This window comes from Podarcis erhardii (assembly GCF_964252035.2).
Source record: "Podarcis erhardii genome assembly, chromosome: Z".
NCBI classification, from domain to species: Eukaryota; Metazoa; Chordata; class Lepidosauria; order Squamata; family Lacertidae; genus Podarcis; species Podarcis erhardii.
This window is the reverse complement of record NC_138504.1, coordinates 49,517,297-49,542,509: the sequence shown is the minus strand read 5'-3', so window position 1 is coordinate 49,542,509 and position 25,213 is coordinate 49,517,297. Positions and strand designations below refer to the sequence as shown.

Here is a 25,213-nt window from a genome sequence, read left to right as displayed (position 1 = left end):
TAAAGTTAACGCAAGTCGAAGTGCTGGCACTTACATCAAAGGAAACGGTGCAATTCCATTTTTCTTTTATTTCAGAAATGCTTCTGCAGCCCTAGAATTCCAAAGGCAGCCCGCCCCATCACCTTTGTTGAGAACACCGATGCTCGTGGCAAATGGGTTTCATTCTCCCCCTTTGCCAAACCAGTTATTAAAAACCGTCGCTTCTGAGCTCGCCGTTACAACAGCCAATTAATATCCAAGTGCAGGGGAAAGATCCACTGTAGCTTGTGGGTGGGTGTGCAACCGGTATATAATATGGTGTTGAGAGACGGCAAGGCAGCCTTTTGAGTTAATTCTTTTGTGCTCACAATATAGACTATAAAAAGCCTACCAGGTTGCACACCTTGTGGGAATATTATAGTAAATATAGGGTGATTATTTGCACAATTTCCTCTTAATGCCACTGATGAAGTGAGGGGTTTACATCTTATTTGGTTAGCAAAGGTAACAAAAAACTACCCTAATGGAGAAATTATAGGTGCAGAGTCCTTGAGCAGGGAAGCAGAAGGCTTCAACGGGAAGTCTGTTTCTCTGTTTTCCTTAATGAGGTTTACTCCTTTGGCTTGAAACCAATGATCTCGTCCCAACCTTTCCGACAGGTCCTAACAATCCAGTCATGTTCATCATCATCTGAGGGGGTGGGATGGGGGGGGGTGAGAAACAAAAGAAGCATCAATAATGAGTCAATTCAGACTGCCCTCCTTGCCTTATTGGATGCCCCTTTTTGCCAAATGGACAAAGGTGCATTTAAAAGGTGTTCCTATCAAAGATGTTCATTGTATTCCTGTGATATGGGGGGAACAGTTCATGTCAGATGCTGGTAAGCAATAAAAATGAGCACAGATCAGAGCCACAACAGTCCCTGAAACTTCTGAAGGTACAGGAAGGAAAAACACAGAAGAAAACAATTTCAGGTTATCACCAAACCTTTGTGACTCTTGTTACAATAAAAACAAAACCAGTATTTTGGGTGGCATGTAAAAATAGCTCACATTTACAAGGTTTGTCGATTTGATATAATCTTTTTAAACTGCTCAATTCATTAATTTAAATCATTTTGCAGAGTGCCAAAATTTTGACACAGGTGCCTTTGTTTGGCATCCTCAAGCAAGTGCAAGATAATTTGATTAAATTGGCTTTCACCAACCTGGTGCCCCCAGATGATTTGGACTACAAGTCCCATCAGCCCCAGCATTATACAGGCATGTTGGCTGGGGCTGATAAGAGTTGTAGTCCAAAACACCTGGAAGACACCAGGTTGGCAAAGACTGGATTAAATCATTGAGATCTACCACACATTGTCAGAAGGAATATTTTAATTATTTTCATTCAAGAATTTTAAATTGGAAAGGTTTCAAAAAAGAAACTAGTGTCTTCAACACACCAATTGGGATTGTTACACACAGATTAATTGGGCTCATCCACACTTTTACTTGGCCCGTATTTTGATAGTACTATGTACTGATTAATTCCTCTGAGTTCGAGAGCTTTTCTTGTCATTTTGTAGCTGTGCCTTATGAAAATCAGATCTTACCTGGTGATTCAGATCTTCTTAGATGCACGGAAAACCTGAAAAGAGATTTTGCTTAACCAAGATTCAATTCAGTGGGTAAGATCAGATTTTAGCAAGGAACAGTTGCAGAATAACAAGAAAAGCTCTTGGACCAGGGTGGGTGGGGGGTGGGCAGGAATTAAATGGTACACAAATACTGAGTCAAGTAGAAGTGTGGATGACCCCACTGACCAAAGTGTTAGTAGACTGATCTGTTTAACGCATTAAAGGTTAAAGCCCTACTGTTAGCATAAAATTATACCACCATCCCAGATCTACTGGCACTTAGGTCTTGTTGAAATCAGGGTTTTATTCTTCCCCTCCTCCTCTAAGAATGCTAGAGACAATATGTGTGACCTCATTCCTTGTTTCATCCAGTTATAAGCAGACCTTATTCTCATATTTGTGTGCAGCTGCAGCCATACGCAATGCTAACACTTCAGCTCAAAATGGTTTTTTTTTCCTGTTCCATCAATTTCAACAGGATTTGTTTTCAAATAAGCATGCTTAGCACTGCAGCCTAAGCCAAACACTGACATCCTAACCACCTTTGGGGCAAAATGTTATTAAACGCAAGTTCGGTTGAAATTAATGGAAATAATGGTGCTCTCTTGCAGCCCCTGTTCATTTTAGCAGGCTCAATCAGCATAATTGCCCAGCAGACTGCACCCTTTAAAAGTTGGCATTGGAGATTACGGTACATTTCCCTATCCAAACCCTTGCTCCCTACCCCCTTGTTTAAGTAAACCCCATACCACAGCAAGCCGAATCATCTTAAATTACGGCACTATTTGCCACGTCAGCATTCTGCCCTTCCTGCCAGGAGGCTCAGGGCTATGCATATGGAGGCTTCTCCATTTCTTCTCTCTCCTACAGCCCAGTGAGGAAGGCCAGGCTGGGAGTGAATGACTGGCCCAAGGTCACCCAGTGAGCTTTGCAGCTGAGCCAGGGATCTGAAGCCAGGCTTCTGTGGGTGCTGCTACAATCAATCCACTGAACCACACTCCTTCAAAACCTCAGGGGCAAAGCACCCACTTTGCCTGCAAAAGCCCCAAGTTCAATCCCTGGCATCCCCAGGTAGGACTGGGAAAGACCTCCATCCGAAATCCTGGCAAGCCATTGCTGGTCACAGAACCACAGAATTGTGGAGTTGGAAGGAACCACAAGGGCTATCTAGACCAATTCCTGCAATGCAGGCAACTTTTAGCCCAATGTGGGGCTCGAATCCATGATCCTGAGATTAAGAGTCTCATGCTATACCAGTCATTGTAGACAATACAGAGCTAAGATGAATGAATGGTTGGACTCAGTATAATACAGCTTCCTCCAAAATGGCTCAATTATTAAGTTGGGTGAAACATAGCATTGCTTTCTTTTCAAGTAAGGTACCTGCTCTGGCCTCCATGCTTGAAGGTGTTATTTGCAGGCATAAGACCTGATGCTCCCAGTTAGAAGATATTGAGTGGGAAAAGTCTCTTCCCAAGACCTAGCTAGCAGGACTCGTGGTCAGGGATGATAGGAGCTGCAGTCCAGCAACAGATGGGGAACCAAGGTTGAGAAACACTGGATTACTCAATCACCCAAGGGCTGCAAATCACAACTGAGGTTAAGCTTGTCTTTCAACTGCTTTCCAGGCAGCTTGTGTGCACTGGTGTTTATCTGTAAGATGTGGGGTATCGCAAACCAGAGACATGCTTCAGATTTGGTAGAACCTGGAAGGCAAAGATGTGTGACATTTAAAGCCTGGGGAGCTGTTTCAGTCACCACGAATGGGAATGGTTCTTGACTAGCCAAAATGAAGGAACACAAGGCATTTTCCAAGCTCCTCTGTTCTTGTGGTAGGATAAGTCTGGCCTCTCTCAATCCAAGAGTTGTGGTGAGGATCTATAAAAAATGTCCATGTTCAGTACCAGTTAGAATATCAGCTGAGGAAGTCAACGAGATAGGGCTTGTGCCTTTGTCCTCCTGCAGGCACCTGACTAGCCACTGTGCAAAACAGAATGCTGGACCAAATGGGCCTTTGGGGGTCTCTTCTTAGAATCACAGAATTGTAGAGTTGGAAGAGACCCTGAGGCTCATCTAGTCCAACCCCCTTGCAAGGCAGGAATCTCAACTAAACCATCCATGACAGATGGCCAGCCAACCTCTGGTTAGAAACCTCCAAGGAAGGAGAGTCCAAGACCTTCCAGGGGAGTCTGTTCCACTGTCGAACAGCTCCCACTGTCAGAAAGTTATTATCACATACACCTTTAAGTTCCAATGCCCATGTATTTGGAAGAGAATCCATGACCAAATCTGTGCTGAATGACTTGGGACCATGATACCACAGGTCTGCAGGGCCCTGGCAGCATGAGAAGAGGCTCAAACCTGTTGGAAACTAAAGAGTTAAAAGAGATGGGCTGAGCATACTACTTCTGCCACCCTAAAAGGAGGAGGCTGCCTGATAATCACTGTAGTTGCTGGGTATTTGAATCAGTGCAGCTGCAGCCTCTTCAGCAGTCACCCCTGAAACAAGACAAACTGGGTTTATTGTACTAAGCGAATGTTCAGGCTCCTCCTTGATTGTTCGTAATTGGCGGCCAGGGACTTAACAGCCTCTCGACCACCCTTTTTACACTTTACCTGACTGTGCAGCTAACAATTTAAATCACAGATGCCGATCTGGCTTGGCAGCAGCTGCTTGTTAACCACGCAGATCCCCTCGTGCCATCCACGGCAGCTTCCATAACCCCACAACACCAGGGTGAGCATGGAGAGTTGTGTTTCATCCATATTTAAAGCAGAATTAAAGCCTGGAGTTTGATTAGTGCTCCCCAGACAGCAAGTTGTAATTACTTTTTTTTTCTTTTTGCAAAGGCAATTGTTGGGTTATATTAATGCGAACACCAAAGCACATCTTCACCTTCATATGTGATTTCCTCTGGGTTTTTTGTTTTTTTGTTTTTTTAAAATGTGGTGGTAGGGAGTCGGGGTGGGGAGAGAAAGAATACAAATACTCTTTAATCAACTGGAAATTATCACCCCGGCGCAATTAGGCAGCTCTCCACATTGTGGGTGAGAATCAAATCCACGCTTGCTCGTTTCATCTTTTAAAAGTTCTTTCTTTCTCCATTGTCCCCTTTTTGGTGGCCCCAGTTCATGGTGAAGTAGAAATCCCTTAGATGGGGATGGGTGGGGGGCAGGGAAGGACTTCAGCGCGTGAAGCAACAAAAGAAAGTTGCTCTCTGTAGAAAGGAGAAATGGGCCACCCAGGAACACTTAGCAGTAAAAAGATAAAGCAATGGTGGATGTTCCAAGGCATTCTGCACTAGCCCAGGAAGTATGACAGGTGTCAGCAGGCCAGGTGAAGATCTGCCCAGAATCCCTGGAAGGTGCATCCAAGCACCAGCTTTTCTCTGGGTCAGTTTTGTTTCCCAAAATCAAGCCATGGTCAAAGCACAATTTTGCAAGTAGGGCAGAAATGTCCCCTGCCTAATACCCTGGAGAGCTGCCGCCACTCAGCATTGACAATACTGAGCCAGATGGATCAATGGCCTGACTTGAAATAAGGTAGGTTCATATCTCCTTATATTCTCTCTCCTACACCACTGACCATGGTGCCAGTCTCCAACTTCCTTGCCAATCCAAAACTCAATTTTTACCTTGGTCGCTTGCTGCCTGCAGTACTTTTCCACCCTTGGGCCTGGACATCTGGTCCCCAGAGGAGCTCAGGCTAACCCTGGGGATAAAAAGAAGGCCCCATGCTAGGGCGATCTTTGCAGCAGAGCACTTGCTCTGAATCAGTTCTCATGTGCATAAGAACAGCCCTCCTAGGCAGGACCAAAGGTTCATCTAGTCCAGCATCTTGCTTTCCACAGTCACCAACCAGATCCTCCAGGAAGTTCACAAGCTAGGAATGAAAATGTATGATTGAACGATCATATGATATGAAATGCCATGGTATGATTGTATATGATCGCTTGTATGATATGATTATGTGACTGTGTGATATGAATGTATGATATGATATGATTGTATGATATTCTGTTATATGGCAGTACAGTATGATATCCTGCTAACCTAGCAGTTTGAAAGCACGTCAAAGTGCAAGTAGATAAATAGGTACCGCTCCGGAGGGAAGGTAAATGGCGTTTCCATGCGCTGCTCTGGTTTGCCAGAAGCGGCTTAGTCTTGCTAGCCACATGACCTGGAAGCTGTCTGTGGACGAACACCGCCTCCCTTGGCCTATAGAGTGAGATGAGTGCGCAACCCCAGAGTCATCCGCGACTGGACCTAACGGTCAGGGGTACCTCTACCTTACAGTATGATATATGACTGCATTATAGGATAATATCTGTGATATTATATTATTATATATGCTATGGTTGTAGGGTATATGATTGAATAATATATATGATATAAATCTATGATATGATTGTATGATTGACTGACTGACTCTAAATAGTGCTCACTAATGGTTCCTAGTCATCCTGGGAGAAAGTGACAAGTCGGGTGCTGCAGGGTTCTGTCCTGGGCCTGCTGTTGCTCAGTGTCTTTATAAATGACTTGGATGAAGGAACTGAAGGGATGCTCATCCGACTTGCAGGTGACATCGTACTGGGAGGGATAGCTAATGCCGCAGAAGACAGAATTAGGATTCAAGATGACCTTAACAGACTGGAGAACTGGGCACAAAGCTAACAAAATGAATTTCAATGGGGACAACTGCCACATTCTGCACTTAGGCATCTAGAACTAGCTGTACAAATATAAGATGGCAAATGCTGGCTTGTCATCAGTACATGTGAAAAGGATCACAACGTGATGCAGCAGCAAAAAAAAAAAAAGAAGAAGAAAGGGGGGGGGGGAGAAGAAAGCTAACGCTTTTCTAGACTACATCAACAGAAGTAATGTATATTGTCCAGATCAAGGGAAGTAATAGCGCTGCTCTATTCTGCCTTGGTCAGAGTCTGACCACACCTGCAGTCCTGTGTCCAGTTCTGGGCGCCACAATGTAAGGAGGATATTGACAAACTGGAACACGTGAAGAGGTGGGTGACCAAGTTGATCAAGGAATTCAGGCCTTATGAGGAATGGTGGAGGGAGCTGGGTATGTTTAGCCTGCATAAGAGCAGACTGAGGGTAGGCAGCCATCTTTAAATACCTAAAGAGTTGTCAAGTAAGATGGAGCAAGTTTGTTTTCTCTTACTCTGGAGCGTGACACCCAAACAGATGGATTCAAGTTACAAGAAAGGAGATTCTGACTAAACAGCAGGAAGACCTTTTGACAGTTTAAGAGCTGTTCAACAGTGGAACAGACTCCCTCAGGAGGGGGTGGACTCTCTTTTCCTTGGAGGTTTTTAAGCAGAGATGGGATGCTATCTGTCATGGGTGCTTTAGTTGAGATTCTGCATTGCATGGGATTGGACTACATAACCCTCAGGTTCCCTTCCAGTTCTATGAGTCTATGGGATGATTTGGAGTGGTACACTGCCTCTGAAACTGGGGGTTTTATCTAGCCATCATTTCCAAATTCTGTGGTCAGACCTCCATGAGTCTGTCAAATTCCCTTTTAAAACCATTTAAGCTTGGGGTCATTACCACACCTTGTGGCTGTAAAGTTTGTAAGTTAATGATGCACTTTATGAAGAAGTTCTTTTCTTGTGGCTGTCTCTCCTGAACTGAATGGCAATCAATTCAACTGAGTGACTTCCTAAGCTATACTGTTATAGGGGGGAAGGATGGAAAAGATACATTTCTCTGCTCCACGTATTAATTAACAAACCTCAATCATGTCCCCTCCCCCTTAACACTACTTGGGTTTTTTTCTTAATTAAGAAGTCTGCAGAACTCTACTTCTTCCCTAAGCTGCCCTTAGTCCTTGCACTATTAAGAAACGGTGGGGGCCCATCTGTGGCTTGCTTTTATAAGAGAAATGGGGTAAATGCGATCTGTACGAACCTGTAAAAATCCAGGAACTTCTCTGTCCCAGAAAGCATTTAAAAGCAAAATGCAAAATAGTGCATTTTTAAATAGTGATTTTGGGAAATGTCCTGTGAAACTTCTTCACACTGGAGAAGCATGAAGTCACTTCTCCAGCCCAGGGCCATGCGTACTCATGGAACCCCTCATGGAACCCCCCCACCCACTACACTGCAACTTGGCTGACAAGCGGAAACTTTAAAATACTCAATTAACCTTCACCCCATAATGCTTTACTCTCTCATTTCCATTTAACTCATACAATTCCAAATTGCCCATTAAAAGGAAATTCCCAGCCTGGATGACATTTTTTACACTTGTTAATGTTACACGGCACAGTTGCCCACAAGCTGTAAATCAGCATGCATCACAATCTTCTCAGCATCTGCACTGGGAGAGCTAAAACCCAAACACTCCCTGTTATTCTTGGCAAGCCGAGGATTGGAACTTAAACCTTTGCAGGTTTCATAGCAGCAATTGTTTTAAGGTCCGGAAACTGGGAGAATTCAGATCTTGCCATCTTGCCCAGGACAGACTCTTGGTCAACTGTGATTGGCAGCCGCTCCCCACGGTGTCAGGCTGAGGTTGTTCCCAGCCCTGTTACCCAGTATCTTCGTCAACATTATCATCATCATTTACAAACCACTTAATATGCAAACTCCCTAAGCAGTTTACATGAAACGCAGAAAGATAATTAAAAGAAGAATGTATGTACAACATTTAAAGCCAAAAGTACAAAGGAACACATCATTAAACCAGAGAAGCTATCAATAAAACATTGAGTTAAATACTGATAAATAATAGAACAGAACAATGTGATGAATTTTATAGGCTCGGGAATGCTTGTTTAAACAGATGTGTCTTCAGGAGGTGTGTAAAGCTTGCCACTGTTTCTGCTTCATGAACAGCACATGGGTGTTCTAGAGAATGGGTGGAATTCTGAGCACTGGCCATCTTGACTGGGGTGGATGAGAGTCCAACAACAGGTTGGGAGTCCACAGGTCCCCATTCTTGTTATTTAAAACATAAAACCAGCACCAGAATTTTGGGGGCTCTCAGACAAAGCATCCTCTGTGGAACCCCTTAACCTAGAAGGTGCCTGCTTCGAAGAGATCTCTATGGATTTTTTGGGGGGAAATGGTGGGTGGCTATCACCTCCATGATACACACTGGAAGTGTGGTGGGGAGATGCTTAAATTCCTCCCCTCCACATCTCCCCAGGGAGGCCTGCTTTGAAAATGGCTCAAATATATGTATTGCCAGGAAGATGAGCCCATAGGGCAGGGATGGGGAGCCTCTGGCCTTCCAGATGTTGCTGAATTACAATTTCTATCAGCTCCTGAATGCATATTCAGTGGCCACATGTGTTGGGAGTCAGTTCAGCAACATTGCCATAGGAGATGAGTAGAAAAGATGGCCAGGAGAGAAAGTTACAGATGCTGTTATTTATTTAGAATCCTTGTATCTGACTTTCTATCCCCAGGAATCTCTTAGAAGTGCCTCACAAAAGGTTCTAACAATAAAAATCACTGTTAAGTCTGATATCAGGAACTGATATGCTGGTGCCAGGATTATTCAGGTGGCATTGCCTGCCCTCATCACTGAGCTTGTCCTTCATTCTGTGCCTACCAGCAGCACTAAGGTCCTCTGGGGCAATGGAGTGGTGCTCAGCCCACAATGGAGAGTAGCCTTCCCTTGCTGGCTGTTGCCAAGAGACAGCTCCCAAAGATGTATTTTAAGGCAAGACAAGAGGAGATCAAATACGGGGTTTCTGTTCCCCCAGTTCAGGAAGGCGGGAGCTTAGAGAGAACTGTTGCTTCAGCAGTGAGCTCTGACAACGGGCCAAGACAAAGTAAAGGGAGTTCTTCCTACTAATGAAACTTTCTTTAAATCCTAGGAGTAGATAGATTTTTTGCATTCATATATTTATATGGTACAACTCCATGGTCATTTTTTAAAACTCAGGAGATGGTTCATCAGCATGCTTAGATGTGCTGTGATCTTAAATATTGCTTTGTTTCTTATATAAAATGCTCTGCATTTAGAAAAATTACAAAAAAGGTTCCATTTCTGGTTAAAGGGTTTCAAGTTACCCCTGCTGAGCCTTGGAGAAATGCTGGCAGTTGGAAGAGGGAGTTCTGTGTGGAAGGTCTGAAGCTCTTGTCATTGCTATAAGGTCAGCCATTAATCTCTCATGTAGTGACTGGGCAGTATGGCCCAGGATGCAGGGTGTTCAACAGCAGCTTTCACCAAACTGGTGCCCCTCAGCTGCTTTGGACTTTAAACTTGTAGTCCAAGATGCCCAACCTGGCTGGGCCTGCTGGGAGCTGTAGTCCAAAACCTGTAGTCCCAGGTTCAATCTCCAGCATCTCCAATGAAAGCCAGTGTAACACAATGGTTAGAGTGCTGGACTAGGGCCTGGAAGACAAGGGTTCGAATTCCCACTTGGCCAGGCACACAAGCTACCTCACAGGGTTATTGTGGGGATAAAATAGGGAGGGTACTTAGAAGAGTGTGGTGTTTATGCCACCTTGAAGTCTTTGGAGAAAGGGTGGGATATAAATCAAATAATAAATAAATACAGGATCAGCAGTAAGAAATGGGAGAGACCTTTATCTGCCTGAGGCTCTAGAGAGCCACTGCCAGTCACAGCAATGGGCAATAAAGCAGCTGCCCACATCCCAAAACCACCAAGCGGCACTTCCAAGCATTGGGTTTATGCATTGAACTGTATGGCAATATTTTTGACATTCCCAGCCCAAGCAGAAAAATGATCAATAAATGGGCAGCAAACTATAGCATGTTAAAAACAAGAACAACCCACGTCCCATCTACCTCTCCTCTGCTCACGTAGCTATGTGATGGAAAACCAGCAAAACAATTGGCACAATTTGGTTTTGTTCTATGCTCAGGAGCAGAGACTAAAAGTGCTCACAATTAATTTCTGCAAAAGCTGAACATTCTTGCAAACAGGTCTGGCGCCCGTTCCTTTGAAGAATACACTGATTACCAACAATTTCTCAGGGCCTGCCACAAACATTATGTCTTTTGTCATGTGAAAAAAAAAAGCAAAATCAACCATCTGGCAAATGCCCCAGAGCTAAAATCTTTCACACGGCTTGTAATTCACAATGATTATATATACAAAAGCAAGTAAGAGTTATAGTATAGCATATTTTTTTTTAAAAAAAAATCAAATAAAAATAAGCAGTGAAGAACTTGAGGTGATTGATCAAAAACCCAGTGTATTTCATTTGCAAAGTGTCTAAATAACCATATTTATTTTTTTGTTTTTTAATGCATTCCTTTTTTTCATTCCTGGAGAGCTGTCAAAGGAGTTCACATTTGCAGGAGTCGGACCTCCTCTGAATTTGGAACAGCAATGAAGAAAAAAGGCAACTGGCATATAAATGACTAAATTGTCCTGTGTTTCAAGGGCCACTTCGCACGCTCTGCTTTCTAAAGGCACAGGTGTGCTCTCAGGAGCCGCTGGAGGGAGGGGAGGCATGTGCCAGTGCAGGCAAGGCAGGAACAAGGGCTCAGCCTTCGTGCAGCCTATGCATGGGACTGAAAGGCCTGTAGTGTGCAGCTTGCAGTTATGTGCAAACTGGACCAACATGGGAGGGTGAGAGAAAGTAGCATGATGGAAGGACATTCACACATGATCTTGGTCGGAGCCATTGCAACAGCAGATGCTCTTTTTACAAGAAGGGTCATATTTAAGCTGCAGAGCTTTGCCTGGAGAAGGTCCCAGGTTCAGCCCCCCAGCTACTCTTCGGGTAGGGCTGGGAATGGGACTTCCTGGGCACCTTGGAAATCAGTTTCTAGTCAGTTAACAATAGATGGACTGGTGGTCTGACCGTGTACGAGGCAGCTTCCCATACTCCTTTCAGGCTTTCAGGTATGTAGGCTCTGAGATTCTCATACACTCTTCACTCCAAAAAGCCTCTTTACCTCAGCCTCTGATTCTTCCACCTATCACCTTCACAGGCTCCCGTTTCTCAAGCACAAGGCTTCCTCAGCCACTATCCCAGCATGTTCTGCATTGCCACTTAGCTACATCCTGTTACCAACAACCTCTCAATTTTCTGACTCTGCCCTCCTTCCTGACACCAATACCCAGATCCTTCTGTCCTGAATTCCTCTGCAACTTTGTTTTTCATCCTGACCTAACAAACCTCCTACGGCTCTCGTAGGAGCTGAGCTGCATTGCTTGGTCAGCAGTCAAAATATTGAACGTTCTTCCCCAGCTGTTAGAATATTTGTGAACATTCTGTGACCTCAAAGTATTTATCACACTCTGGCTTCTGCCATTTACAAAGGGACCTAAGGCCACTGGGAGGCTGCACGTGCTGCCTCCCAGGAAAAACATCAAGGAATGGAGCAAAGCCTGGCCTTGCCAATCAGCCAAAGCAGCAGCTATAGGGAAACTGCTTCCTGCTCCTCTCCATTTGCCTTTCTTTGTTTTTCTGGTTTGTAAGCCTTATGGCAGGGCTTGTCTTTCCCTTCTCCCTGCCTTTGTTTTAGTGATGTGACCTGCTTTGGGAGACAGTAATGGATTGAAAAGCAGAACAAAAATATAGCAAATAATGAAACCCATCTATCTACCTATGTATGATGGTACTGAGCAGCAGTGAAGACCCATTCAGGACTTGTTTCCCCCTCTTTAGAATCTCACTTCTCACCTTTGCAGGGTCTCCTATCCCAATGTTTGTGATCTCAAGTTGGCAGAGGAAAGAGGAAGAAAGCATGAGGCTAAGAAAAAGCTGATCTGATCTCGAGCCCAGCTCTTTAGGAAAACGGCATAATTTAAGCAAGCCCACCAGGGTTTTGCCAAAGGTTTCTGAATGTTTCCTGCCATCTGCTTTTGATGCTTCCAAGACCTGGCCAGCAGCCTGACGGGGTTTTCCTGCCTTTCCTGTAAAGAAGCAGTCCTGGATCTGTTCCCTCTCGCTCCCGACCACTTCCTTGGCTTCTTTCGCACACAGCCTGGCTATTTACCCGCCTATTTTGTCACCTCTGTGGCCTTGAGCCTTGAACGACTTCTCTTGGGGCTACTGGAGTTCCTCTGATGTCAGGCAAGCCCTGGCTCTTTCAATTGTGTTGGTGCCCTTAAAGGAAGGGATGGACTCCTGAGCTGCATCCCATCTTCACACCCATGTCCTCAAAGCAAAAAGAGCCTGGGGCCCCTCCTGGACACTCGGCAGACAATTGCTTTGCAAAACGGGACATATACAATGGGCCATTTAATCGGGGCTGATACTGTTGTAAGTTTATAGTAATAAAGTGTAACAAAGGAGAGTTCAAAGCGGAGATTAAAAAAAAAAAAAAAGGAATTCCTAGGCGTTCCCGCCTGGGTTGATCTGTCTAGGTTCCTGTGTTTTTGGAAAGCGTGTGCTTATCATATGCATCAGCAGAGCCACCGCATTCCAGTATTTTGGGCTAGTGCCACCAGGAGCCATTTAGATCTGCTCTCGTGCTTAGCAGCTGGAAGTAGAGATTACGCCACAAACTCCACACTTATTCCCTGCTCCCTGCCTCACCCACTACAAAGGCCACTAAGATAAGGTTACCAGATTTTTTTCAATGAATCCGGGGACACTTTTCAACCTCAATAGGAATGACAGGATTTTGTATGGGCACTGATTTGTAAATCCGGGGACTGCCCCCAGGAAACGGGGACGTCTGGTAACCTTACACTAACAGCCGTGTGGTGTAGTGAGTAGAGACCCAGGCTCAAACCTTTGCTTAGCCATGAAGCTAATTGAGGGAAACCCTTTAAGACAAGCCTAGCGTCTGGGAGGCTGTTGAGAAAATAATGGGGACCCCTTATACGGTTTCCTAAGCAACTGGTCTCCTGCCAACCAGTTCGAAAGCACGGCAAAGTACAAGTAGATAAATAGGTACTGCTCCAGCAGGAAGGTAAACGGCATTTCCGTGCGCTGCTCTGGTTTTGGTGTTCCGTTGTGCCAGAAGCAGCTTAGTCATGCTGGCCACGTGACCCAGAAAAACTGTCTGTGGAAGCGGACAAACGCCAGCTCCCTCAGCCTGTAAAGCGAGATGAGTGCTGCAACCCCAGAGTCGTTTGCGACTGGACTTAATTATCAGGGGTCACTTTACCTTTACCTTTAAGCAACTGGTGGGGGGCAAGATGCAAAAGTTAAGAAATAAAATCCTGCCGTGAGTGTTTCCTGGTTTGTGGCAAACTACAGCTTGACAAAATGTCAGAGTGGTTAAACTATGGGGGTGTAAGGGTGTGGGTGTTTTAAAACTGTAGACCTTGGTTTTGTTCCCTAATTCAAAAGGAATTGAAAGATAGAAGGAAATCCTAAATATATTAACACTGCATACAACTTTTTTTTTTTACCCTGTACCATTATGCCTTATCTGGAAAATTTAACAGTATTCTTCTCCTCAGCCTTATCAGAAAAACAATCCTTTACTCACTCTCCAAATTATTAATTCAAACTCAACCATAACATTGAACAGGAGATTGAAAAACTATAACATACATTACTTATTATTTATTAATTTATTGCTCTTATTAGTTGTTTTCTTTATAAGTGGTAACCCAAAGAGATTTACAAAATAATGTATTAGGGATGCATCCTCTAGATCAGTGTTTCCCAACCGGTGTTCCGCGGCACACTACTGTGCCGCGAGACGTTGCCTAGTATGCCGTGGGAGGGAGGCGGGCGAGTCGCACGGCGTCTCGGCGTCGGGCGGCAGCGAGCCCAGGAAGCGGCCCAGCCGGCCGGGGTCGCCCGCCTGCAGCAGCGCCTCGCACCCGCACGAGACCTGCTCCGCTGAGAAGCGGGCGAGCGCGGAGGATCGGGCGCGGCGGAGGCCAGCCCCGCGCTTGGAGAGGACGCAGCAGCCGTCGCCAAACCCGATCCTCCTCCTCCTGCTCCGCCGCCGTCCTCTGGCTCTCGGCCGGGAGGAGCCTGCGGCGACGGGGCGGGCGCCGAAGTTGGCAGAAGTTGGCGCGCCTCCTCGGCAGCGCCTTCGTCCTCCTCCTCCTGCCTCTGCTCTCCTCCGGCGGCGGGGGCGCGCCGCCCTCCCCGGCCGGGGGGCTCGGCGGGGCCCGCGGGGAAGGAGGCCATGTTCGCGACGCGCGGGATCGCGGCCCCCCTCACCCGCCTCCGGCCCGCTCCCCTCCCCCTGCGCGCTGCCCTAGCCGTGCGGGTCTCCTCCCCCTGCGCCGCCGTCCCCTTTCCACATCCTAGGAGCCGCGGTCCGCCTACCGCCCCCGGGCCGCGGCGCGGCTCCCAGCCCGGGCTGGCCTCCGCCTCCTGGGACGCGCGCCCACCCCCGCGGCGCCCCAAACTTCGGAGCAACTCTCCAGACGCTTCTCCCCCGCCTCGGTCTCCCTCCTTTCCACTTCTCTTCCCCCCTTCCTTCCCTCTTTCTTTCTCTTTCTCTCCCACCCGCCTTTCCTTCTATTAACTTTCCTTTCCCCTCCCTTCGTCCTTCCTACTTTTACTCCTGGGCTCCTCCCCCCTTTGCGCAGCCACAAATCAATCTCTCTCTCTTTTTTCCCCTCTCTCTCTTCTTTGCTCAGACGCAAAAAAGCGCCGCTTTTTGGAAATCCGGACTGCTGTCCCCGCTGAAACGATACTTTAAAAAAGGTAGAACCCACTGGCTCTTATTTCTGTTTAAAGCAGTAGATCCCGAACTCTTTTGGCCCACTGCCCCCTTGGTTCCACATCCCCCAGTGTCCCCTATGCTTACTCTATAGAAAGCATTACAGGGGTTAACGCGGCTCGCTAAGGAAGATATTAATAGAATTCTGCATTTGGGGGGAGACCCTAACAGTCATCTACCATTACCTTCTATGCTGTTACTATTTTTTTATTTTTTTTTACATAAGTAAAAAGTGACCTTTCCCCATCTGGCATGGTGGTGTGCCTCGAGATTTTTTTCATGACACAAGTGTGCCTTTGCCCAAAAAAGGTTGGGAAACACTGCTCTAGATGGCCAATACTGAATGAAGCTTATCTGTTTCTTCATAAATAAATATTGTATTTGTGGTTGCTTACTCCTTAAATAACAAGCCAATTTTGCCATAAGAGCATATTCCCAGACTTTTTCATGCCAATCAATTACTGGGGGTATAGATAATTGTCTTCACTTCTTTGCATAAATTACTGTATATGCTGTTAACATATACAAAACAAATTCCTTCTGTTGTGGCCTTCCTGACTCTTACATAATTTAATAAAAGCAGAACAGGATGATGGGGAATTTCATATCCTAAAATTTCAATAATTTTTTACTTCTAATTCCCTCCCCTTCCCTAACCAACTAGACTACAGGAAGACATGGCCACCATGTCTTTGTAGTTCCAGCCTGACCTCTTATCTTGAAGTTCAAGAAAGAAGTGTGAGGAGCAGCAGGAAGCTGTAAAGTAGAGTGCAACCTAAGACACATTGGTCTAACAAGAAGAGATGTAGAGCCGGCTGTCTTAAAACCCATGTGCTCAAACGTCCAACAAACCATATGTTCCTTTACCTGCTCTTTACTCTGTATCGAATTTAACTGGTTTTTTTTTTGGGGTTTTTTTGCTTTTATATGCCTTTTATATTTCATTATTAGTTTCTCAAATTCAGTTTGTTCTTGTATGAGCCTTCCACCAGGGCCAGCTCACCCACGAGGCAAGGTGGGGCAACTGCCTTGGGTGTCAGGACCCATAGGTGCAGCAGATCCGGCCTTCAAGGAACACACCACCTGCTACCACACACTCCTTGCAGGCCGGATCTGCTACCTCCTTAGCAGCACACCCGTCTTCAATGCTGCCTCTGCAGCAGCCCAGTGAACAGGAGACACTGTTGGTCTCCTCCCACCCCTAGGGAAGAAATGGTGGGAGCTGCCCTCTGGGGTCTCCTGGACTTTGCACCTGCCAAGCGTGATTCTGAGCAGGCCCCTTTCTGCCCTGCAACAGCCTGTGATTTCGATCTCAACCGCCAGCTAAGGTTGATCGCCTTGTTCCTGATGCAGATCCTCACTCACCCCTTCTTCCCTGGTGGGGGGTTTGCATCAGGTGCCAAAATGTTTTGGGCCAGCCTTGCCTTCCACTGAGTCTGATATTCCTGCACACATGATCTGTTCATAAAATGGCAGAATTCTATTTTGCAATTTCCTCTTAATTTCTAAGAAAGAAATAACTGAACCCTAAATTATAAATTGCATGCTCCCAAGGTCACCCCACCCATTTCCATAACTGACATCTTTGTTGCAAGTCCTGAATCCTTTTAACTGAAATTGCATCTGATGGTGAAGGTTTAGGATTCAATAACTAGACCATTAGAAGTACATAGTAAGCACACAAATATTGTATTGCTGATCTGATTGACAAAGCCATACCTGCATTCCTTAGAAACCGGTGGTGGTAATCAACAACCACTCTGGTTTTGGGGTTATAGAAGCCATCACCACAGTCATAGCAGCCTGCTGGGATGACCCGAGGAGGATCCAGGTTTGTAAGCTGGGAAATGCCTTAAAATTGAAAACATGGCAATTAAAAAAGAGGCAGAAATTGAACACTGTGACAAGTTTAGAAATGGATGGAAAAAGGCGAAAGATTTATACGATCTGAGGTGAAACCAGAGTTTTATACGATCTGAGGTGAAACCAGTATGTTTAACAAACCTTATCCATAAAGACCAGGCGGGCTTCCTTCCAGATAGGCTTTTGAAAGATAATGTGAGACATGTTATCAATATAATTGACATGTTATCAATATAATTGAATATCTGGAGATCAACAATGACATCCCTGCGGCGTTAATCTTTATAGACGCAGAAAAAGCGTTCGATAATGTCTCTTGGCTGTTTCTGTTAAAATCCATGGAAAAGGCGGGAATAGAGGGAGAATTTATGAATGGAATCCAGGCGATATACTCAACTCAATCTGCCAAATTAGTAATAAATAATAACCTCACAAATAAATTTAACATTGAGAAAGGAACAAGGCAGGGTTGCCCTCTATCCCCGCTCTTATTTATTACAGTTTTAGAAGTCCTAGCGAATAAACTAAGAACAACGCCAGAGATACAAGGGATAAAAATTGGATCAAAGGAGTTTAAACTAAAAGCCTATGCAGACGATCTGATGTTATCCCTGGAAGACCCACATGAGTGCATGGGCAGAGCGTTGGAGGTCATAGAGGAATATAGCAGATTTGCTGGCTTTAAATTGAACAAACTGAAAACAAAAATGCTGACAAAGAATCTGGGTAACGACACAAAAGGGAATTTAGAGAGACAATATGGAATTAAAGCGGCCAAAAAAGTAAAATATCTAGGAATATGGCTCTCACCGAAAAATATAAATTTAATTGGAGATAACTATTCGGCAACCTGGAACCAAATTAAAAAAGATTTGGATGTTTGGAATAGGGTCAACCTTTCGTGGCTGGGCAGGATGGAGGCTATAAAAATGAATATACTTCCCAAGATGCTGTTCTTGTTTCAAAATATTCCTGTGATCAGAGGCCCCAAAATTTTCAAAGACTGGCAGAAAACTCTGTCAAAGTTTATATGGCAGGGAAGAAGACCAAGGATCAGGTTTAAATTACTTACGGATCGGAAGGAGAGAGGAGGGCTTGCAGTCCCCAACCTAAAATTGTACTACGAAGCTGCTTGTCTATGTTGGGTGAAAGAGTGGATCACTTTGGAGAACACGGATTTGCTAGACCTCGAAGGGGCAGACAATAGGTTTGGCTGGCACGCCTACCTCTGGGCTAACAAAGCGAAGGTCCATAAAGGATTTTCGAATCATATTATTAGGGGCCCATTGTATGAGGTCTGGGAAAGAAATAGAAAATTGCTAGAAGAGAAAACACCTTGGTGGGTATCCCCAACAAACATCTTAACCATCAAAAAAGTAAATCAAGAAGACCAAAGAGTGACATATGAAGATCTATTAGTAAGATCCCAAGACAGTTGGAAATTGAGACCTTATGAGGAACTAAAAGGGAAGCTGACCGGCTGGATCCAATATCACCAGGTTAATGCAATATGGACGGAGGATAAAAAAATAGGAATGAACGAAAAGAAATCCAAATTCCAGATTGAAATAATCGAAAGCAAATCCAAATTGTTATCTAAAATGTACAATATATTATTGGAATGGGACACAAAAGATGAGGAAATTAAAGAAGTGATGGTTAAATGGGCGATAGATCTGGGGCATAATATAGAATTGGAAAAATGGTCAAAATTGTGGAATGAGGGCCTAAAATTTACAGCAAGCGCTGCAATAAGAGAAAACTTAGAAAAGATGATATACCGATGGTACCTAACACCAGAAAAATTAAACAGGATGTATAAGAGCGGTGATAAGGCCTGCTGGAGATGTAAAACAAATGTAGGTAATTTTATACACATGTGGTGGGCATGTGAGGAAATAAAAAAATTCTGGAACCAAATTTATGATGAACTAAAAAAGATACTCAGATACACATTCCCAAAAAAACCGGAGGCCTTTTTATTAGGGATCGTCGGAGACGAGATAAAGAAAGCAGATAAAACTTTATTCCAGTATTCAACAGCAGCGGCTAGAATGCTAATCGCCCAAAATTGGAAAAATACAAACATACCATCGGTGAAGGATTGGCAAACGAAATTATATGACTTTCTGGAATTGGCAAAAATGACGCAAAGAATCAGGTACCAAAAAAATACAAAGCTAAATGAGGATTGGATTAAATTTATGAACTATATTGAAGGTAATTTCAAAAACCTACCAACTATAGCAGGTTGGCTTTAAAACTTCCGATGTATAAATACAAATCTAGACTAACACCAGCTGTTAAAGGGAAATTGCAAAATTGGAATCCGAAATCAGCAGGGAAGGAGGTCAGGTGACATGTTCTAACTGTAACATGCACCATACTTTTTGTTCGTCTTTTTTTTTCTTTCTTTCTTTAATGTATTTTCTCGGCTTTTCTTTTTCTCTTCAGTGTTTTTTTTTCTTTTCTTTTCTCAACTCGCTTGTTATTGGATGAAGTGAGCAGTTACATTTTTTGTTATGTATTTTTAATCACTTTTTGGTGTTGTATTTTTTCTTTTTCTTTTTCATGCTTGTAACACACTGAAAGAAACTCAATAAAAAAAAGAAAAAAAAAAAGAAATGGATGGAAAGATTATCTACAAACCTAATGAGATAAGTAATTGTTTTCAAAGCTTTTTCAAGAAATTGTACGCACAAGGGCCAATCAATCAACAAGAAATAGAAGAATTTATTAAAAAATATGGACTACCAAAAATTTCAGAACAAAGTAGAAGGATCCTGAATGAGAAAATAACAGAACAAGAAATAGAGGGTGCCATTCAAAACATGCAATTGGGAAAATCACCAGGACCAGATAGTTTGACTGCTAGATACTACAAAGCGTTGAAGGAATGGTTGGTAGAACCACTGAAGGAAGTTTGTAATGAAATCTTGGAGGGGGAAAAGGCACCTGAATCGTGGAAAAAAGCCTTTATCTCACTTATACCGAAAACAGAAACTGAAAAGAACCAGGTTAGAAACTACCGCCCTATATCTTTACTTAACGTGGATTATAAAATTTTTGCAGACATTTTGGCAAAAAGACTTAAGAGAGTATTGCTAGGGGAGATTCATAAGGACCAAACTGGCTTTCTCCCAGGGAGACATATGTCAGACAATGTGAGGAATATTATAGACATTTTGGAGTTGTTAGAAGTGGATATCAACAGGAAGGCTGTTTTAATTTTTGTGGATGCGGAGAAAGCCTTTGACAACATTTGTTGGAGCTTTATGAAGAAGAATCTCCAAGGGATGGGGGTAGGCCAGGGTTTTGAAAACGGTATAGGTGCAATATATTCTGAACAAAAAGCAAAGTTAATTGTAAATAATGTGGTAACGGAAGAAATACCCATAGAAAAAGGTACACGACAGGGATGCCCAATATCCCCTTTGCTCTTTATATCAGTCCTGGAGGTTTTGTTAAACATGATTAGAAGGGATCAGTTGGTTAAAGGAGTTCAGGTCGGAGTTAGACATTACAAACTAAGGGCATTTGCAGATGACCTAGTATTGACTTTACAACAGCCAGACACTAGTACTAAAAGAGTATTAGAATTAATTGAGATATTTGGTCAAGTAGCAGGATTTAAATTGAACAAACAGAAAACGAAAGTGTTGGAAAAAAATTTAACAATGGAGGAAAGAGAGAGATTTCAGACTGAAACAGGTTTGGAAATAACGAAAAAAGTGAAATACCTGGGGATAAACTTAACATCTAAGAATGTGAACTTATTTAAGGATAATTATGAAAAATGTTGGTCAGAGGTAAAGAAAGATCTAGAAATATGGTCAAGGTTGAGACTTTCCTTGTTGGGCCGAATTGCTACTATTAAAATGAATGTATTGCCTAGAATGTTATTTTTATTTCAGACGTTGCAGATTTTGGACAAAATGGATTGTTTCAAGAAGTGGCAGAAAGATATATCAAAATTTGTCTGGCAGGGCAAAAAGCCCAGAATAAAATTTAAGATCTTAACGGATGCAAAAGATAGAGGGGGGTTTGCCCTGCCGGACTTAAGACTTTACTATGAATCGGCAGCTTTCTGCTGGTTGAAACACTGGCTGCTTCTCGAGAATACAGACATTTTGGATCTGGAAGGGTATGATAATAGCTTTGGTTGGCATGCATACTTATGGTACGACAAGGCAAAGGTGTATAAAGGTTTTAAAAACCATATTGTTAGGAAAGCATTATATAATGTTTGGATTCGATATAAAGATCTGTTGGAAAGTAAAACTCCCAGGTGGTTGTCACCAATGGAAGCTAAGGAGGTGAAAAAACTTAATATGGACTCTAAATGGCCAAAATATTGTGAAATGTTAGAACATGACGGTGAAAGGGTGAAACTTCAGAGTTATGAGAAATTAAAGTCCAAAGTCCGAGATTGGTTGCACTATCATCAGATAAATGAGACATTTAAACAGGACAGGAAAATAGGATTTCAGAAAGAGAGGTCAAAACTAGAAACAGAATTGTTAGAACCCAATACTAAGAACTTGTCAAGAATGTACAATTTGCTGTTGAAATGGAACACACAGGATGAAACGGTGAAATCAGCTATGATTAAATGGGCACAAGACATCGGTCATGACATTATGTTTGCTGACTGGGAACAGTTATGGACCACTGGTGTTAAATTTACTGCATGTAATGCTTTAAAAGAAAATATAATGAAAATGATTTATAGGTGGTACATGACCCCAGTCAAGCTTGCAAAAATCTATCATTTGCCCAATAACAAATGTTGGAAATGTAATGAGACTGAAGGTACTTTTTACCACCTTTGGTGGACCTGCCCGAAGATTAAAGCTTTTTGGGAAATGATCTATAATGAAATTAAGAAAGTCCTTAAGTGGACCTTTCCTAAGAAACCTGAGGCTTTTCTCTTGGGCATGGTTGGCCAACTGGTATTAAAGAAGGACAGGATCTTTTTTATGTATGCTACCACAGCAGCAAGAATTCTTCTGGCAAAGTATTGGAAGATGCAAGAACTACCTACTCTGGAAGAATGGCAGACAAAGGTGACGGACTTTATGGGACTGGCAGAGATGACTGGCAGAATCCGCGACCAGGGGAAAGAAACAGTGGAAGAGGATTGGAAGAAATTTAAAATATATCTTAAAAATTGTTGCAAAATTGAGGAATGCTAAGATGTCAAGGGGTAAGAAGCAGAGAATTACAGCTGTAACTAATAAATTAAAGGAAACTTAATGAAAGGGAATTAATTAGATAAACTGACTAAAGGGTTGCTAAAGAACTGTATAACAAGGATGCAGCGATGGGGAGGTATGGGGAAGTCGGAGGAAAGAAGGTGCATGAAAATAAGATTATGAAACTATACATGTTTAAATGTTCTGTATGTTTTTGTTTTGTGTTTTGTTTGTTTTCTTTATTATGTGTTTGAAAAATGAATATTTTTTTTAAAAAATAAAATAAAATAAAATAAAATAAAATTGAAAACAGGCTGATATCAGCATATGAAGAAGTCACTTAAAATATCCAGGTCTTTAAGGAGAATAGCCAATAAATAATCACTTATATTGGGGGATATATCATCTTGATCCAAAGCTTCAAGGGACTCCCATGTACATGCCTTGTAAGCAAAGGCTATGCATTCATTTTAATACTGAAGAAAAGCCCTCTGCATCCCACCTAGGCATCGGATCTGTGGGATCAGGGCACAACAGCCAATGAAAACACAGCAGTAGGTGACAGCAGCCAACGTGGGCAGTGGAACCAGGTATGGGAGCAAATAGCAACGAAGAGGAAGGAAGCAGCAGCTATTTATTTGGTTAGCTGCTGCCAACCCAAGCAGGTTGGGGGGTGGGTCTGAAGTGGCCCAAGGGCCACCTATTGAGGCTTCTTCTTCTTAGAAAGTTGTCCCTCTCAATTAATGCAGTTGGTCTGTTACATCAAAAAGCTGAAAAAAGGCAGTACCTGCTGGCTTCAGACCTCTGCAGATTTCTGTATAAAACCTTCTGTCATAGCCATCACAATAATGCCATTTGTTGTCTTCATACTCCAGTCCATCTGCAAAAGTATATTTCCCCTGCAATGGAAAGTTTGGGGTTAAGGACAGCTCTATTGGATAAAGAACAGAGCATGTTGCTTCCCCACAGTGATCAACCAGATGCCACTGGGAAGCCCACAAGCAGCGGATAGTCTATGAACACACCAGAGAACATGGAGACTCTGTTTTGCTCTCAAGGGTGATGGGGTGCTGATAGATGTACCTAGGAATGTTAGAGTATACCTCCTGGATCAGATCAGATTGATTAGAAGTTGTTTTAAATTGCTTTTAATATTTCATTTAGTGCCTACCACTGGGCCTGAGGGTGAGGGGAAGGCAATGAAAAATAGAAAGGGGAGCTTGAAATAACATAATAAAACAGCAAATTAAAACAAACCAGCAAATGGATGCTGGCCTAGCTGGCCTAGCCTCTGAAGAGAGGAGCAGCTGCAGTATGGCTTCTGAAATGGATCCGAGTTGAAAGACAGGGTTGCCTTCCCTAGTCTGAGGAACCAATGAAGTTGTTTTGACCTGCAGCACCCATCAACCCCACCTGTGGTGGCCAGGAGTCCAACTTGAATAAAATATTGGGTGTTGTCCCACACAACTGATCACATGATGTGGCACATGCATACATTTGAATGGAAATGCCCATTGATTGGGGGGGAGGCTCCAGTATTTTTGGGGGGGGGGGAGGTGAAGGGACCTTGGCCTGTAGGTGTTGGCTCCTCTGGTGGTGACTGAGGCTGAATAGTCCCTGAGGCTGAAGGGCACTGCGATAGGGAAGAGTGCTTCAGATGTACATGTATGTGCCATATACCTCTATGGATATTCCATTTTCCCAAGTCCCTTCATATTTGCTTCCTCCAGGGAAATGCAAAACACCTTTGCCGTGAAACATCCCATCTTTCATTTCGCCTACATACTTCGTTTCTGTTGGGAGGGTGTAAGAGCCCTTGCCCTCCAACCTGCAGAAAAGTCCACAGGGAGAATACAATTTAACACAACCAACAAAGGGTTCAGACGGTTTAGATTAGGAGTCCCAACATGCACACCTAAGGGGGTGGTGGTAATAAGATTGTTCATTCTGCACCACTTTTCTATCAAAACATACAGAGTGTTCTTCAGCTTTTTTAAAAAAAGAAGTGTGGGGGAGGTAATCATAAAACGGTAAATAAAAGAAGCAGCAAGAAGTCTGAGCAGCTGAAACCAACTGTCATGGGAGAATAAATGATATTGGGTGATATCTAACTCAGTCATACTCAGAGTAGACCCACTGATGTCGCTAAAAGAATTGCCATTTTTTTTAGTGAAATCTAGTATTAGTCATACTCAGAAAAGTTATCTATGGAAATGCATGGATATCAATGGGTCTACTCTGAGAATGACCAATACTGGATATCGTTCACACATGGCATTTTAAAAAACAGGATAAAACCGTTTACATGTATATAATATTTTGATTAGCACAGGAGGGGGCTCATTCACGTAAGGTATTTTGCTTAACAGACACGGGAAACCCGTTCACACATAGTTTTTTTTAACACGGTCATGGGGGGGTGGTCCGCTCACATGTTGTTTTTAACATGGACACAAGGAAAAACCCGTTCACCTGTTGCTGTTTTTAAACCTGTTTTTAAACCCGTTCACCTGTTGCTGTTTTTTCCCCTGTGTGGGGAAACCGTTCAGATGTAGTTGTTGGTTTTTTAAACACACAGGAAAAACCGTTGGCATATAGTACTTTTTTTTTAGCACGACACGCGAAAAAACCCTTCACACGTAGTGTTTCCCCCCCAACACGGGAGTCATTACTCGCCCGCCCGCCCGCTCTGCCTCCCTCCCGACCTGCCGTTGACGCGCTCCCCTCGGTAGTAGCTGCCGGTGTACTCCATGCCCGGCAACCCGCGCCCAGGTAGGCCAGGCCTGGCTGCTGGAGCGCAGGCCCAGGCAAACTGCGGTTGCTACAGCAACGAGCCGCCGGCCAGGCGGGCGGTGGGAGGAGCGAGAAGAGTGACAAGCGGACCAACCCTCCGCGAGAAGGAGCTCTCTTAGCCACGCCCCCTGCGTCCCTCCTCTGAGGCGGGAAGGCTAAATGCGCA

At 43.8% G+C, this 25,213-nt stretch overlaps 2 protein-coding genes across 4 annotated transcripts in view; both read right to left on the bottom strand.

Annotated features, from left to right (window-relative positions):
• LOC309333755 (carboxyl-terminal PDZ ligand of neuronal nitric oxide synthase protein-like) overlaps positions 1-25,213 on the bottom strand; it is a 225,670-nt gene that overhangs the window by 80,783 nt on the left and 119,674 nt on the right. Inside the window, exons 12-13 of one of the 3 annotated variants that reach the window (XM_081847608.1) lie at positions 6,151-13,678; positions 589-6,037 (exon numbers count right to left, since the gene is read on the bottom strand). The exons of 1 other annotated variant lie outside the window; for it this stretch is intronic. The gene's annotated coding sequence lies outside the window, so the exon portion shown is untranslated. Of the gene's footprint in view, positions 1-588; positions 13,679-25,213 lie in introns of those variants that run through there. One more of the 3 variants, XM_081847607.1, reaches the window with a different exon arrangement.
• On the bottom strand, positions 44-25,108 carry MORN5 (MORN repeat containing 5). The gene is made up of 5 exons (XM_081847814.1): positions 24,960-25,108; positions 23,935-24,082; positions 23,042-23,153; positions 16,916-17,047; positions 44-669 (listed from the first exon to the last, which is right to left on the bottom strand). The coding sequence occupies exons 1-5, from the start codon at positions 25,004-25,006 to the stop codon at positions 590-592; spliced, it is 519 nt and encodes a 172-aa protein (XP_081703940.1). The 5' UTR covers positions 25,007-25,108; the 3' UTR covers positions 44-589.